The sequence below is a fragment of the Frankliniella occidentalis genome, unplaced genomic scaffold, assembly GCF_000697945.3.
Source record: "Frankliniella occidentalis isolate FOCC.00 unplaced genomic scaffold, Focc_3.1 Scaffold72, whole genome shotgun sequence".
NCBI classification, from domain to species: Eukaryota; Metazoa; Arthropoda; class Insecta; order Thysanoptera; family Thripidae; genus Frankliniella; species Frankliniella occidentalis.
Genome location: NW_026267202.1, coordinates 336,350 through 350,723, shown reverse-complemented (window position 1 = coordinate 350,723; position 14,374 = coordinate 336,350). Strand labels below are relative to the sequence as shown.

The following is a 14,374-nucleotide window of genomic DNA, read 5'->3' as shown; positions in this document are numbered from 1 at the left end:
CCGCCCGCCCGTCCTCTCGGCCGCCACTACGTCGGACAGCTGAGGGTACTCGGTGAGGATGCCCGTCACCGCGCGGTCGTACTCGCGCGCCGTGGGGTAGCTGCGGGACACGTCCGCCAGCGTCAGACACTGCCAGCCCCGCGCATGCCCCGCCCCGCCCCGCCCCCTCACAATGCGTGTTGTATACTCACTAGTCGGTGCAGTACTTTTCGAGCATGTCCCAGGCGACGATGCGCACGATGGTGCTCCGGTGGGCGTTGGACAGCTCAAAGGGGGAGGAGAGCGCCTCCATCACGTTGGCCGGCAGCGCCGGGATCTTGTAGATGTAGGGCACGTGGGGGTCGTCGTCTGTCCGCCGCCGGTTCCAGCGGTCCATGACGGTGTCGCTCGGCTCCCCCTGGCGCCCCTCCTCGTACTCGCCCTCCTCGGCGGCGTCCTGGGCAGCGGGGTGACCGTGACCCCCGGCAGTGCCACGGCCGCGGGCAGGCTCGGCTGTACGAACGACTGCAAAGGCCCGGTGAGATGTCGTCAACCCCCGCCCAAGGAAAACGGAGACCTCATCGTGACCTCTTTATGGTTTACGAGGTCACGATTCTTGCACGTGTGACCTCGTCGGCGACCTCACAAGCGCAAGGAGTCGCGGCCTCAGAGGTCACAATGAGGCCTTCGTGAGGAAAAAACGTTTTCCTTCGGCAAGCGTCAGCTGACTACCCGCTGCTGGTCTCACCTCTCTGCTTGAACTCCAGGCGCGTCTGCTCCGCGATGGCGCCGAAGTCGTCCTCGTCGAGCCGCACCCACATGACGCGCCCGTCGGTCGGCCGGGTGTACTCTTCGTTGATGACGATGTCGTCGTCGTCCAGCGGGGCGGGCAGGGCGGCCAGCTCGGCCGAGAACTTCCTCCGGAAGGCCTGGATGAGCGTCGCCCGCCGAGAGTCGGGCACGATCACCATCCGCGGTGCGCCATCGCCGAACACGAGGAAGAACTTCATCATGCGTCGCCTGGAAACACATCAAAAACAGAACACACAGTTTAGATGTCGTCTATGCAATCAGATCCTAGTACACAAGTGGGACGCAATGTGTACATAAACTTGTGAAACATGAACGACAGGAGGGTAGAAGTGGCACTTCCATCTAACGGTTGGACAGAATTCCATCTAAATGCTTCATCATTTTTTAGATGGAATTCCATCTAAATGCTTCAACTTTTTAGATGGAATTCCATCTAAATGCTTCAATATTTAGATGGAATTCCCCCCATTTCCTACTTTATTGGATGGCGAACTAGATGGATTCGTCCATATTTTTGGGTTGATTTCCGACCCTTTTCAGATGTACAGGTGCATGCAATCGGGTGCAAAACATAACACACAGTAGGTACAATGTTCTATTTTAATTTGAACTTAGTCTACACGGCATACAATTTTATGAATGGACCTCTGCACTATGCATACTTTGTCAACTCGTCTATTTTAACTCCCACTTACTCTAAATTATTTTATTATTTTGCTGAATCTAGCTCTGCACAATGCATAGTTTGTGGTAAACTTTTTCGGCTCCCAATCTCTACAGCCCATTATTTCCTCGTCGAGAAGTCGCCATGTCATTGCCAGTGCTGGGTTCCATGCAATGTCACTCAGGTGGACAACATGGACCAAAAGCTCAAAGCACTCGAGCAGGCTGAGGTTTTTATCATTGGAGGCCTGGTACCCGTCTATCATGGGGATAAATTTGGCGCCAGGACCCCATTCACCATTCTTGTCTGGTTTTACCAACACATGGGGGATTCCATCGCCAAGTTCCTGTGCACGACAGAAAACATTAGTCTACAGTACATGCATAAAATGCAACAATGAGGAGGTGGCATAACTTCAACTGTACCTACCTCCATGCTGATCCACTGACCATAGTTCTTCTTGGGGTCCATGGACAGGTGTGGTAGTGCTGCGATAACCTGCCACATATGAGCACCTGGAAGGGAATGCATTCATTTCTGTTATTAGAATAAGTTGTTGTTATATGTTTCGATTGTATAATAATTTGTGCTGCTACACACAATATCATTTCTTACAGTACAGTAATATTTTCTTTGTCAAGTTTTATGTCCACATTCTAATATTTATGTGCGGCTAGACTAATTCAAGATCTATATGATATTGTGTTTGGGTAATTTTGTGTGTACAAGACTGGAGTATTATTTTCTGTAATCTGTAGTAAGTAAGCTTTCAAAGCAGCATACACACTTTTGTATAAACTTACTTATTACAGATTACAGAAAATAGTACTCAATTTTTGTACATACAAAATTTCCCAAACACAATATCAACTCTTACAGTTCTGCATTGACATCTTAGATTTTTACAGTTCTTACTTTCTCCACGCTCTACAGCAGCCTTATTGGCCAGTGCCATGATTTCGAACGCATTGTCATTCTTCTTTAAATCATCTAGTAATAATCTTCTCCTCCGTACTGTTAGAAAGTCACTTATTGGCCTGGCGAAATTTGCTCCACGCTGCAACTGCAGTTCAGCATAGATCTGAAAGGGAGGGCCCAAACCAATATTAATCAAGGTGATGCAACGATTACTGAAATTGCATTGTTTTATTTTACTCACCCCATCTTTGGTTCTCAGTGTGGGCCAATCAGTGCCCACCTCCTTCCAGAGCGGGCGTACGGTGAGTGTCCACGTGCGGCGGTAAAGCTTTGTCCTGGCCATGATTTCCTTTACCCCAGTGATCAAATGTGGCTTCTCTCGCTTGTCACACAGCTCAAGAAGCGTCTGTCGATCAGCCGCAACGCTCTCGCGGTCAGATCCCTCGTCGTACATCAGCTTCTGCAAATGTAAAACAGGCAGGCAAGTGTTACCAGGGACACTAAAAGTCCAAGTGTATGCGAATGTCGCACACCAGTCGTGCACTTGGATTTTCAATGCAGTGGAGACTTAATGGTTCAGTGAATCGACTTACCACCGGCTCTAGCCCTCTCCTCCGTTTGGCCTTGGGCAGCAATGCTGGTGTGTCACTAGCGGGGCACGGAAGTGCTCGCTTGCGCCTGGAGTACTTCTCCTTCGTTCTGAGGAGGACTGTTTCGTCCCCTTTCATCTGAAACATCTCGACCTGCTTCTTGCTCTCTCTCAGGCGCATCGTTTTGAAGCGCTGCACCAGTTGCCGTCGAATACTAGCCTGCAATGCAATCAATATATGGTGTTTAACGGTATGTGAGTAGGGGAAAAGGGGGGGGGGGTGAGGGGGTGAGGCTTACCGCCTTGCACTCTTCATCCTGTCCCGGCTTGATGGGGTCCCCGAGGAATGGATACTTCGTCACCACGGCCCTAGCTACTCTGTCGTACTCCTCGGAGCGAGGATAGCTGGAAATAAATACAAGCGAGATTCAACAAAAGGGACAAAACAGTGGTGCTGGACGCGGCGCCCACCACCGCCCCGTTCGCGATCACTTACAAATCTGTTGCATAGTTCATCATGTCATTGGCCACGGCCCATATGAGGTCGTTCCGGTCCGTAGTGGGCAGTTCGACCGGCCGCTCACCCTCTGGCGTTTTGAGAATCTCGTCAAATGCGAGCTGCAGATTCGGGGGCAGTTCGGGTAGTCTGTACGTGAAAGGGATAGAGTTTTCTCCCCTCCGCCGCTTGTGATTCCACCATTCCAGAGTCCGACCGTCGTGTTCGACTTCACTCCATTGCCACCGACTCCGTCTGCCGCAGGGTCATCGACGTCCGACACGTCCAGTTGACCCGGTTGGGCAATTCGAGATGACGGGGGCTTCGACTTTGGTGTCCGTGCTGCAATGTCTGTCTGAGGGACCGACACGGTGGTCGGTGCTGGATCTGAAACACACGGATGTGGATAGACCTTTTCGCCCACAACGTGGCAACGCCGCAAGTAGAATCTTATACTTGAGATAAACCGTATTTTGAGTGTCTGTCAACCAAATTACTCATCACCACTGGACTCCTTGGATAATTTACTAGAGACAAGTGTTTTTACTTTTTGAAAATTTTCCTAAATTACAATTTCACTACAGTGATTTGCGTTGTTGCCAAGTTGTGGGCGAAAAGGTCTATTGTCAAAACGTCCTCAACTACGAGTTCTATTCTGTTGCAGTTGGGCCCCTGCGAAACCTATCATAGGCCTCCCCGCAATACATGGATGCACGGGGCCAGCGAGAAGTTGCCTACATCACAGGCGCTTATACTCACCATGTATCTTAAACTGCAATTCTCTCCCATCACACAGTAGGTCACTGTTGTACTCTTTTTCCCTTAGACACGCCCACACTACTTTGCCTGACGGCGGAGTACGAGACCAAGTGGAGATTTCTATGAGGTCGTCGTGCACAGGGCCACTCGAGTGTCTCACTGTTTCTAGCTTCTTCAGTTCGGGTTCGAACGTTTTCCTGAACGCCCCAATCAGTGTCGCTCTGTTGGAATCAGGCACGATGATGCGTCTGACGTCGACCCCCACCCAATCGGCAACGAAGGTCAACGCGCTGCAACATACGAATGAGTACGAAATATAATCATTGCTATTTACAGTGACACGGTGCACGCACCCTCGCGGCCAAACTTACGTGGCGAGGCTAACGTGAATGCAGCAATGCCCGCCACCAAGTGCAACAGGTCATTATCAGAATGTACAGTGTATGCCTTGCCTATGTACCTTTAAGTAACAATAAAACTAACTAATTACCTACCCTAGTAACACACATGTTTCTCGGGCGGCTCTCCTCGCCCGACTATCGCCGATAGGCGTCGACATTTAACGCCTCGTCAACGCCGGCGTTGGTGAGTCGATGTGCAAAATGGCACAGCTAAGTCACCGCCGCGTCAACACCGCCGAGCCGACCATCGACGAGGCGAGTGTGCCGGGCGTGCGCGCTGCGTTGCACGAAATGGCACGAAGGCACAAAAGACGAGAGCTTCCATCGGAACGGAGGGCACGCGCGGCCGTACCACGTCCCTTGCGGCGTGACCACGTTTAAATCACAGGCACCAATAATGAGCCGCAAGGAACGATTTGCGGCGCGTGGGAGTCGCCCGGGGCCCGGGGCGTTGACGGCGCGCTGTCCGGCAGCGTCAACCTACCCCGAGTCCCGATGGGCGGGAGTACACGCGATCAGGGGGTAGCGAGGGGTGACTAACTCCATGACAATGTGTGCACCGGATTACCAGATTTTAAATATTACCAACGATTACCGAAGATTACCAATGATTACCAAAGATTACCAATGAAAAAGATTGTTTTTTCCTTGTTCTAGAATCACGCACTTTCTGTGAAATGCATCCTTACTTTTCACTGAGAGGCTGCTGCCGCTGTTGCTGTTGTTGCTGCTGTTGCTGTTGCTGCTGCCTGGTTGCTGCCAGATCGCTGCCACCGCTGCCAGAGGAGATGTCGCGCGCCTCGGAGTCGGCTTCTCTCTCCCACACGCTATCGGCCTCGCAGAACCACGCATCCTGCGGCGCCTCGTAGACATCTGCAAAAAGCAACGAGTTATGTTAAGCGACACAAATTTGAAAGACAACTTCCTTTCTTTGTCGCCTCAAAAGACGTCTTAAAGACGTTTTAATTGAAAATGTCTTCAACTCCATGAAAGAGTTCTATGCCAGTAATGTAGGATAAATGTGATAAATGTAATAATTGTATTGTCAAATGTTGATCTCTCTTGTATTTGATTATGAGACAAATAAATTGAACTATGAAGTTCATTCCTTGGCCCCCTAACTAAAACTCCACACCACTCACCTTTTTTTTGTCATAGGCTTGTCTGTGGAAACACTTTACCGTAAAATCTTTTCATATCTAACATACATAAAAGTTACGACAGCCACAGCCAGCACACTACAGTCCAAGTGAACATTGCAGAGGATATAGTTTCTTCCAATGTCTAGCATTACCTGCGACCTCCAGTTTCAGCTTCAGCTCAGACTCTGACATTGAGTTGCTGACTTCGAGACTCTTCCAATCTACTCCTGTCTCCTGATCCTTGGCGGGGGCGGATGACTCATCAGGAGCAGTGAGCTCAGCCTGGAGTGGCAGAGAGGGGCTAGTGAGAGCACCGTAATGGAGAGACAAGATCACCACACCCTGACCAGCCTGGTTGGTAGCTTACCTTTTCCAAGTGGCCACTCATCTGCAACTGCAGCAGCAGAGGGAGCAGAGTTTTGTCCAACTCTGACTCCATTTGTTCCAGCTGCAAATCTGCCTGCCAGGTCACTTCACAGTCCTCCGCGATCAAACTGCACTTTTTGACTGACAGGAGACGTACGCTCTCCTCCAGTTGAACCACCGTCTCCAGCTGCTTCACAGCTAATTCCGTAGAGGTGTGCACATCACTACCACCCGCCTGCTTCAACTTCTCCAATGCCTCCTCCATCTGATGAAGTTGGGCCCCCGCCGAGTCCAGCAGTTTGTTCAAGGCTTCCATAGCAATAGGCACCAGATCGCTAAGCTGCTCAACCACCCTCTTCCCCGCTTCCACACCCCGTTCCAGTTGCTGGATCCTTGCGTCCTCCCTTCTGGGCACCTTGTGTGGCGGGATGGCATTGCTTTTAATCAGATGTATAACAAGTAAATTGTCAGGTAAGCTGCTAGGGTGAGTGCCAAGCTCCTGGAAGAAAGCAAACATTAAATTATTTCAATTTCTTTCTAATTAAATTTATTTCAGAAGGTAATAGCGGGCAGAAGTTTTATCAGCTGCTGACCTTTCTACAATTTGGACACCTTCTCCCCAAGGCAGGATTCTCTATACACTTCTTACAAATGGAGTGCCCACAGGGCAGGCACTTAGGCCTATGACAGTCCAGGTCAAACTCTGTTGCGCATACATCACATGGTAGAGACATCTAAAACACAGGGGAAAAGGAGCGTCACACTTTGAACATCAGGTTGGCTGCACAATCTTCAGCACTGTTGGTAAAATTTGACTTTTATCCATGGGGGAAAATATCACTTTTGAGCGAATAAAACATTTAGTAAAAACTAGGGAAGAAGCCTAGCCAGCTTGCACTGTTTCATCAATAAGATACCTTGACTTAAGCCGAACAACAGAGGGCAGCTAAGAATGTTAAGCTTAGCTCTTGACTAATCCTATAGTTGGTTTCCTCATGTATTTTAGAATTTAACGACAGAGGCTATAGATGGTGAGAAACCGGGCGAGTCGTATTGACGTCTCAACTCTTTCCGCTTTTAATTTTTGCACAGCTAAAGAGAAAAGCAATGCGTATTTTCAATACAATCAGTAGAGTAACAGAATAAACAAATACTTGTTGTGGTAAGGTTAAGCGGAAAGGGTGGAGGGGGGAGAGGGGAGCATTCAAAACATGCCGGCTGCCTATAAGCACGTGACTGCCTTAATGACACTTTCTGGTACCAATAACTACCCAGCTGGCCGTGATCGTGATCGTGATCTGCAGTGGCTAAGATTTGATTTGATCACTGCAAGTATCTATGTTCGACTACTTTAGAAAAGATTTAAGCCCTCCGAAACTCAAAATCAAAACAACTGGAACAAAAGTTTCATTATGATCTTGGTGTGTACCTAGAAGGCCATGAGCAACAGAATCTATGTAGCCGTGAAGTGTGTATTGTCTGTGTGTGTTCTGTCTTCTGCATTTCTTGTTCTGTCAAGTCGAGTGAGTCATTGCTTGCTGTCACCACTTTTCCATCTTAATTCTCCTTGGTCTTTTTCACAACTTTGTAACTTAAATAAATGAACTTGCAGATGCCAACGGAGTAAGCTTGAAGAAAGCCCCTCATCGCCCTCACGGTGCTTGGTGCTATCCAAGCCTTGATTTGTCAACATGGGGGCCGTTATGGGCCTATTTTCTGCTGCACAGGTTCGTTGTCCTCATCAGTTAAAATTTGGAAAGCTCTTCCATTGCTTAGTTTTGCACATTCGATGTCGCCAATCAAAATAGTGTAATCTGATTCTCATGCCCTCTTAATGTGATTTTGTTGTTGTTTTTTTTGTCCCACAACATGGAACATGGTCTTTTAGGACATCACTCTTTGCTATGATTCCTCTTTGCTTGTTTTTCAGCTGGCCTGCTGCTGTGGAAGCACAGCATGTTCTCTATGTGCGGCCTGTCCAGCATGCCGCAACTCAACATCTACTCGCATTATGTATGCCGTAATGCTCTTGCTGGGTACTGTTGTTGGCTGTATTATGCTAGCTCCTGGATTACAAAATGAATTAAAGAAGGTATGTTTCACTGGACATACTGATAAAAAAAAGGATGTACTGTCTCGTCATTCACTGCAATCAAATTTTGTATTTGACCTTCGATTTTATATTTCTAATTTCTATAGTCTTACTTTTATTTGTAGGTACCGTTCTGTAAAGGTGATACTGTCCAAGTTGGGTTTGACTGCTCAGAAGCAGTGGGTTATCTTGCTGTGTATCGCCTCTGCTTTGCCTTCACCATGTTTTATGCATTGATGTGCCTCATTATGATTGGTGTGAGGTCATCAAAAGATCCAAGAGGTGGTATACAAAATGGGTTAGTATTTGAATTTGTGTTGTGCTTAACACTTGTGACTCTCACTTCATTCTATCAGTCTCCTATTATTGATTTTCTTTGTTTTTTATTTGCAGGTTTTGGGGCTTGAAATACCTTGTTGTCATTGCCATTGCTGTCGGAGCATTCTATATTCCCGAGGACAGTCGTTTTGCCACAACATGGCTGTATTTTGGAATGATTGGTGGTTTCCTTTTCATCATCATTCAACTGATACTCATAATTGACTTTGCTCACTCATGGGCAGAGAGGTGGGTTGGTCGCTATGAGGAAACAGAATCAAAGTGGTGGTAAGTAACATCTTCTTAGAAAGTTGTCAATCACAATCAACAAGAAAATAACTTGTATATTAAGAATGATCTTGAATTACGTTTTTTATCTGTTGAAAGGTATGTCGCCCTCCTGTCTGCCACCGCGTTCAATTACATTTTAGCTCTGACTGGAGTGATTCTCCTTTATGTATTTTATACCTCGGTAAGAAATGTACCAGCACACTTAAAGATATTTTGAACATTATTGTCAATACGAAAGGAACTAACCAATTTTCTTATCCATTTTAGCCTGGTGACTGTGGATTGCAAAAGTTTTTCATATCTTTCATTCTTATCCTTGCTGTTGCTGTAAGCAGTGTATCTATTATGCCAAGTGTACAAGAGCGTCAACCCCGATCTGGGCTTCTTCAATCGTCTGTGGTAACCCTTTATGCCACTTATCTCACTTGGTCTGCCCTATCTAGTTCATCGGGTAAATTTATTTTTCTCCTTTAGATGCTCTATTACCTTTGAAACTGACAGTCAAACTTATGCTATTTTCAACCTTTTTCAGATGATCAGTGTAATCCAGGACTGCTCGGTATCATTGGAACTACAAAGAGCAAAGTTGGCTTTGACCAACAGGCCATTGTTGGATTAGTTATTTGGATGTGTTGCATTCTGTACTCTTCTGTTCGCTCTGCCTCGTCATCATCAAAGCTGACCATGTCTGAACATGTGCTAGTCAAAGATGGTGGAGGTAAGATTTTTAATGAACTTTTTCTCAGCAGTCACTTAGTCAAACAACCTATGAACATCTGTTTATTTAGTGGTTGGTGCTCTGTTTAGGTTCAATTAACAGAATTCTTATTTAGGAACACATTTGCATGTCAGATCAGATGCTAGTCCTCTTTGGGTGTTCAGTGTATTTTCCCTACCAAATCTTTGGATTTTATCTGAAATTATTGTCATTGTCTTATGCCTTCAGTGCACTCCTCAATGCAAGGTGACGCCTCTCTGATTGACAATGAAGGTATGAGCTAGTGATTGCTATAGCATAGTTTTCAGGACTAGAGGGTTTATGCAAACACACACATGAAAATATTTTGTTTTTTGAGTCCTTACATTACCTCCAATATTACACCAATTCCTCCATACCCCTTCATCCTTGTTTTCATAATTATTGTTGTTGCAATAGGTTGAATTTGAGGCTGTAGGAGATTTATTGCTATTGATGGGTGAAAGAAAATATCCCTGCTATTTTTATTGCCTTGATTTAGTGTTCATCAACGTAGTTCCTGAGCAATTTTCGGTCTATTCTCTGTTGATTTACTTGCGTTTGTGTCATTCTCATTACAGAGCGTGGAACCTTGACAGAAGATAACGGAAGCAGTGGACAGAAAGTTTGGGACAATGAAGATGAGGGAGTGGCTTACTCTTGGTCTTTCTTCCATCTCACCTTTTGCCTTTCTACTCTGTACATCATGATGACTTTGACCAATTGGTACCAGTAAGTGCATTTCATTTACTAAAATATTTTTTTTGTTTCTTTTCTTTGCATGCGTTTAAAATTATGACAATTTCATTTGCAGGCCAAACTCCTCACTGGCAACACTCAACGCCAATGATGCTTCTATGTGGGTCAAGGTAATCTCAAGTTGGATGTGTATGGGACTGTACCTATGGACTCTGATTGCTCCTGTTGTGCTTTCGAACAGAGAATTCAATTAATGAGCCAGATAGTTTCCTGTTATGGTGCTTTAAGACTTGAACAAATTCTATTGCTTAATATTTGCTTAAATTTTAATTTGTGTTCTCATCTCTATCTTATCATTCTGTTAGCCTCACAGAAATTAAAATTACCTACCTAAGCATCACTGTTCTGTCGTGTTGCTTTTCTTAATTCTGTCAATCTATATACACTATGTACTATTTTATAACAAAGGTTTTATATGTTTGTCAGTTTTCCTGGGATTGATGTAATGTGGTTTCTGTATTACAAAAAGCTAATAGTTTGTTGTTTTTTTTGTTGTTTTTTTGGTTCCAAATGCCTTAGTCTTGTATTTTTTGTTATTCTGCCATGGTCTTTGGTGCTTAATCCAATGGAAAAGAAATGTGTGATTGATGTGATAGATAAGTGAATAAGTTTGTATTCAATGATACATTGTATTGAATACATTATTAGAAGTAGACTATTTATGCCTTGAATGTTTTGCATATGCAAGTAATGCACCCATATACACATTTCTTTGCATTTTTGTAATCACACATTAGGCATATATGAACAATACCTGTGAAGTAGCATAGCCTCTAGTAAGGAAAATGTAAAGTTGTAAAAGACATAGGTATTAAAGCCCAAAAGTTGTTATATCCCCGTTTATACCACTGAACATGTGTGTAATTATTTTCTAACTTCTGGGATTAATGGCACTGTGTAACTAATCTGTGTCTGCAGAGATGGCTCCCATTAGTTTAGCCAAATAGTCAATGGTAATAGTGTGCAACATTTTTTCTATTTTCAATCTTTAGAACTTGTATATGTAAGGATGTGAAATGATTTCAATTTACTCATAGAGATTATACTTCTTCCAGCCAACCATACACCTGTTTCTTTATTTCCTCGTATTAATGTTACATGTAGCAGTTTTTTGAAACTTTCTTTAGTGGTAAATTTGCCAGTGTTCACTCTCATTCAAAGGCTGCATCACATTTAATGTGTGCAAGCTTACATACAAAAAAAATTGCCTGTCCATTTCAAACTTTACAATTAAAATGTCCATGCCGGGATGTGCTTTCTTTCTTTGGGAAATCCTAAACTGTGACTGATCATATCATATAAATTATAAACATCTACTTGAGATCAATGTCAAAGTACACTTTGTATTGGTATAACTAAAAACAAACTGGTCTTCAAAAAAACATTAAAGCTAAGTTGGGTTCTAGTGTAAAACCAACATGGTATAGTAAAACACAATCTGACTTGCAAACAAGAACAAACATAGACACAATAAACAGGCACAAGTAATAAGAAAAGAAAAATAACTAGTAAAGTTGAAATTTTACCTTTGCGTATTCTATTTTTACGAACATACAACAATATAATGTTACGTCCTATAAACAATGTAAAAAGACCACAGTTGATAATTTTAAACTTCAACTACCCTAACTAAATTGGGAAATTAACATTTTCTCAAGATGCACTGCCTGCAGTACAAGTTCCAGTCACAGTCATAGTGTCATAAATCACTATCTATCAGTCTTGGGTATCACAAACCACATAAATCAATATATTGTCATATATTTTTTTAGTGGCAGCAGACTAAAATCGAGAACAAGTCTTTTGTTCCTACATCACATCTTGACATGTATCACATGGCATTTGACACCTAAACAAATTGAAACAAAATAAAATTAACAACAATAAATAAAACAAAATTCCCGAAATGAATGACACAAAAGTAGGTCGATTGAATGTTTGTAGACGAGATCACACAAATGTCCAAATATCGACTACTCAGGAGCGTATTAAGGGGGGGGGGGGGAGGCGGTAGGGGCGACCCCCCCCCTCTCTGTGGTCCACTAGACAGCCGCCAAAAGGTAGGCAATTTGACCTACAACACCATTGTATGTAGGCAACTTTCGATACACCGCCCCGCCGCCCGCCCTTAACACGCCCCTGCGACTGCTCCGGGCGGGGCACGCGCCCCTCATGACGACGTCGCCCCCCACGCGACCCTGGTCGTGTTGACGACGCTGGCCGGCGCCGACACGTCGTCCAGGATGCGCCGCCACAGGAGCCGGTGCTTGTCCATGTCGAGGCCCACGTCGTACCACAGCGCCACCATGAAGGTGGGCCGCAGGTCGCCCGCCAGCACGCGGGGCAGCTCGTCCGAGGTGAGGACGACGTCCGTCCACGAGGCGTGCGTCACGCCGATGCGCTCGGCGAGCACGCCCGTCACGAGCACGTCGTCGATCCAGAAGTAGGGCTCGCGCTGCACCTCGCGGTAGAGCGCGAGCGCCACGTCCGGGGAGAAGAGCACGGCCCAGCCGGCGCAGTAGGTCGGGTACTCGTCGCGCCGGTACTCGCGGAAGCCGACGCGCCACTTGGAGCGCCAGGTCCGCTTGGGGCGGGCGTGCTCCAGGACGGTGCACGCCAGCAGGCGGCGCGCGCCGAACGGCGACATGGTGTTCCGCACGTAGTCGAGCAGCACGGGCGTGTTGACGAGCGTGTCGTCGTCCACCTTGAGCACGTACGTGGCCTCCGGGCAGAGCGTGGCGAACCACTTGAGCGCCATGGCGTGCTTGTACGTCAGGTTGCGGTACGCGTCCACGAACGAGCCCTGCACCACGTCGCCGAACGTCGCCGCCTCCCGGGCGATCTCACCCTGCACGGCCTGGGCGTCCGCGCCCGAGGGCTGCCCGACCAGGAAGCGGACGAGGACCTCGCCGTGCGGCGCCAGCCCCCGCGAGCCCCAGGTCTCGCGGATGAGCGCGCGGTTGGCGGTGTGGCCCAGGGCGGTGTGCACCAGCACGAGCACGAGCGGGCGGCAGCGAGCGGGCGCGGCGCCGCCCAGCAGCCAGCGGAAGTCGCGCAGGTCCACGAGCGTGCCGTCGTCGTCGTGCGCCAGGCCGGCGAGCTCCTCCAGCGGCGGCGGCTCGCTCTCGTTGAGCAGCTGGTACGGCGGCAAGGGCGTAGGCAGCGGCGGCGGCGGCGTCAGCGGCGAGGCGGCGGCGGCGGCGGCGGCCGGCCGGGCCAGGTCCTGCTGCACCGCGTACCACACGTAGCAGGGCAGCGTCACGAACACCATCAGCAGCAGCAGCGCCCAGCGCCCCGGCAGCGCGCGCCCGCCCCGCCCAGCACCGGCGGCTCCCATTCCACAGCACCTGCAACAGAGACAGAACGTCTTGAGATGAGGCCGTCGTACGTCGTACGTCATCGTCCTGAGCGCGACAAAAGAATTATAGCTACTGCAGTACAGTACTGCTGCACGCTGCCCGTATGCGCAACCATCGTACCGTGTGCCCCCGCGTAGTTTGTGTCGCGCCTCCCCGAGGAGATTTAGAGAAACGCAGAGCGGGGCAGGAAATCGCGTTTGCGCCTTTAATCACAACAAGGTTGTCTTTCTCTTACTAGATTTTTATTCCTTTTCTTCTAGAGTGATAGTCTGCTAATGAATGGGCTACGCTGCCAGCTGCTCCAGCCGCAGCGGGTCCGGCCCCCCGCGCCCGCGCCAGTGTCAACATCAACAACAGCACGCCCAGCCGACAGCAGGTGACAGCACGACAACCAAATCGCCCAAAACGCACCGGTTTGTAGAAAGTTTCGCTTGTAGGCTAATTATTTTTTATTCTTGATTTTAAACTGCAGAGGTCAGACAACTGCTGTAGTAGCTGTAGTAGTGCAAATCCTTGGTAATAACAACATATGTAGGTCAAAACGTCGCAGTGTGTCAGTAGGCTAAGGGGTGCGGGCTTTGCGAGCAGTGCACCTAAACAGCCTCGAGGTTAACCCGCAAGGCCCCCCCGGGGGCGGGTCGGGGCGGCGGCAGGGGCGACAGGGGCGCGGTGGGGCGGGGCTCATAGCCGCT

General features: G+C 47.6%; 4 protein-coding genes across 6 annotated transcripts in view; 1 reads left to right on the top strand and 3 right to left on the bottom strand.

The window, feature by feature from the left end:
- Positions 1-7,335, bottom strand: part of LOC113210412 (uncharacterized) — a 13,987-nt gene extending 6,652 nt beyond the window's left edge. The window contains exons 1-8 of the mRNA XM_052268588.1: positions 7,045-7,335; positions 6,721-6,861; positions 6,129-6,626; positions 5,914-6,043; positions 5,309-5,492; positions 728-999; positions 192-504; positions 5-100 (exon numbers count right to left, since the gene is read on the bottom strand). Coding sequence (XP_052124548.1) covers positions 5-100; positions 192-504; positions 728-999; positions 5,309-5,492; positions 5,914-6,043; positions 6,129-6,626; positions 6,721-6,861 — 1,634 coding nt within the window. The 5' untranslated portion in view covers positions 7,045-7,335. The remainder of the gene's footprint in view (positions 1-4; positions 101-191; positions 505-727; positions 1,000-5,308; positions 5,493-5,913; positions 6,044-6,128; positions 6,627-6,720; positions 6,862-7,044) is intronic.
- LOC127749630 (uncharacterized) lies at positions 1,379-3,621 on the bottom strand. The gene is made up of 7 exons (XM_052268553.1): positions 3,460-3,621; positions 3,263-3,368; positions 2,968-3,183; positions 2,616-2,834; positions 2,372-2,537; positions 1,886-1,971; positions 1,379-1,802 (listed from the first exon to the last, which is right to left on the bottom strand). Exons 1-7 carry the CDS (start codon positions 3,480-3,482, stop codon positions 1,494-1,496), a joined length of 1,125 nt encoding a protein of 374 aa, XP_052124513.1. The 5' UTR covers positions 3,483-3,621; the 3' UTR covers positions 1,379-1,493.
- A 174-nt stretch (positions 7,336-7,509) lies between the features above and the next one.
- On the top strand, positions 7,510-11,387 carry LOC113210401 (serine incorporator 1). 2 transcript variants are annotated; one of them, XM_026428384.2, is made up of 11 exons: positions 7,510-7,650; positions 7,740-7,854; positions 8,058-8,219; positions 8,345-8,517; positions 8,613-8,825; positions 8,925-9,009; positions 9,096-9,279; positions 9,361-9,546; positions 9,775-9,819; positions 10,146-10,296; positions 10,379-11,387. In XM_026428384.2, exons 2-11 carry the CDS (start codon positions 7,819-7,821, stop codon positions 10,515-10,517), a joined length of 1,374 nt encoding a protein of 457 aa, XP_026284169.1. In that variant the 5' UTR covers positions 7,510-7,650; positions 7,740-7,818; the 3' UTR covers positions 10,518-11,387. The 2 variants fall into 2 exon arrangements, with proteins under 2 accessions (XP_026284169.1, XP_052124511.1); XM_052268551.1 differs by lacking the exon at positions 9,775-9,819 and having other exon boundaries at positions 7,511-7,650.
- LOC113210403 (beta-1,3-galactosyltransferase 5) overlaps positions 11,364-14,374 on the bottom strand; it is a 13,350-nt gene continuing 10,339 nt past the window's right edge. For both annotated transcript variants that reach the window (XM_026428386.2, XM_052268552.1), the window contains exon 2: positions 11,364-13,670. In XM_026428386.2, the coding sequence (XP_026284171.1) occupies positions 12,494-13,660 (1,167 nt within the window). In that variant the 5' untranslated portion in view covers positions 13,661-13,670 and the 3' untranslated portion in view covers positions 11,364-12,493. The remainder of the gene's footprint in view (positions 13,671-14,374) is intronic.

What these genes read in the sequence shown, in the direction of transcription:
- LOC127749630 (XM_052268553.1), bottom strand. Translation starts at nt 3,482, where the DNA reads ATGATGAACTATGCAACAGATTT. An exon ending in GGAGAGGGCTAGAGCCGGTG is followed by an intron (nt 2,835 to 2,967) that starts GTAAGTCGATTC and finishes TTACATTTGCAG; the next exon opens with AAGCTGATGTACGACGAGGG. An exon ending in TGCTGTAGAGCGTGGAGAAA is followed by an intron (nt 1,972 to 2,371) that starts GTAAGAACTGTA and finishes ATTCCCTTCCAG; the next exon opens with GTGCTCATATGTGGCAGGTT.
- LOC113210401 (XM_026428384.2), top strand. Translation starts at nt 7,819, where the DNA reads ATGGGGGCCGTTATGGGCCTATTTTCTGCTGCACAG. An exon ending in AGAGGTGGTATACAAAATGG is followed by an intron (nt 8,518 to 8,612) that starts GTTAGTATTTGA and finishes TTTTATTTGCAG; the next exon opens with GTTTTGGGGCTTGAAATACC. An exon ending in ACTTTGACCAATTGGTACCA is followed by an intron (nt 10,297 to 10,378) that starts GTAAGTGCATTT and finishes TTTCATTTGCAG; the next exon opens with GCCAAACTCCTCACTGGCAA.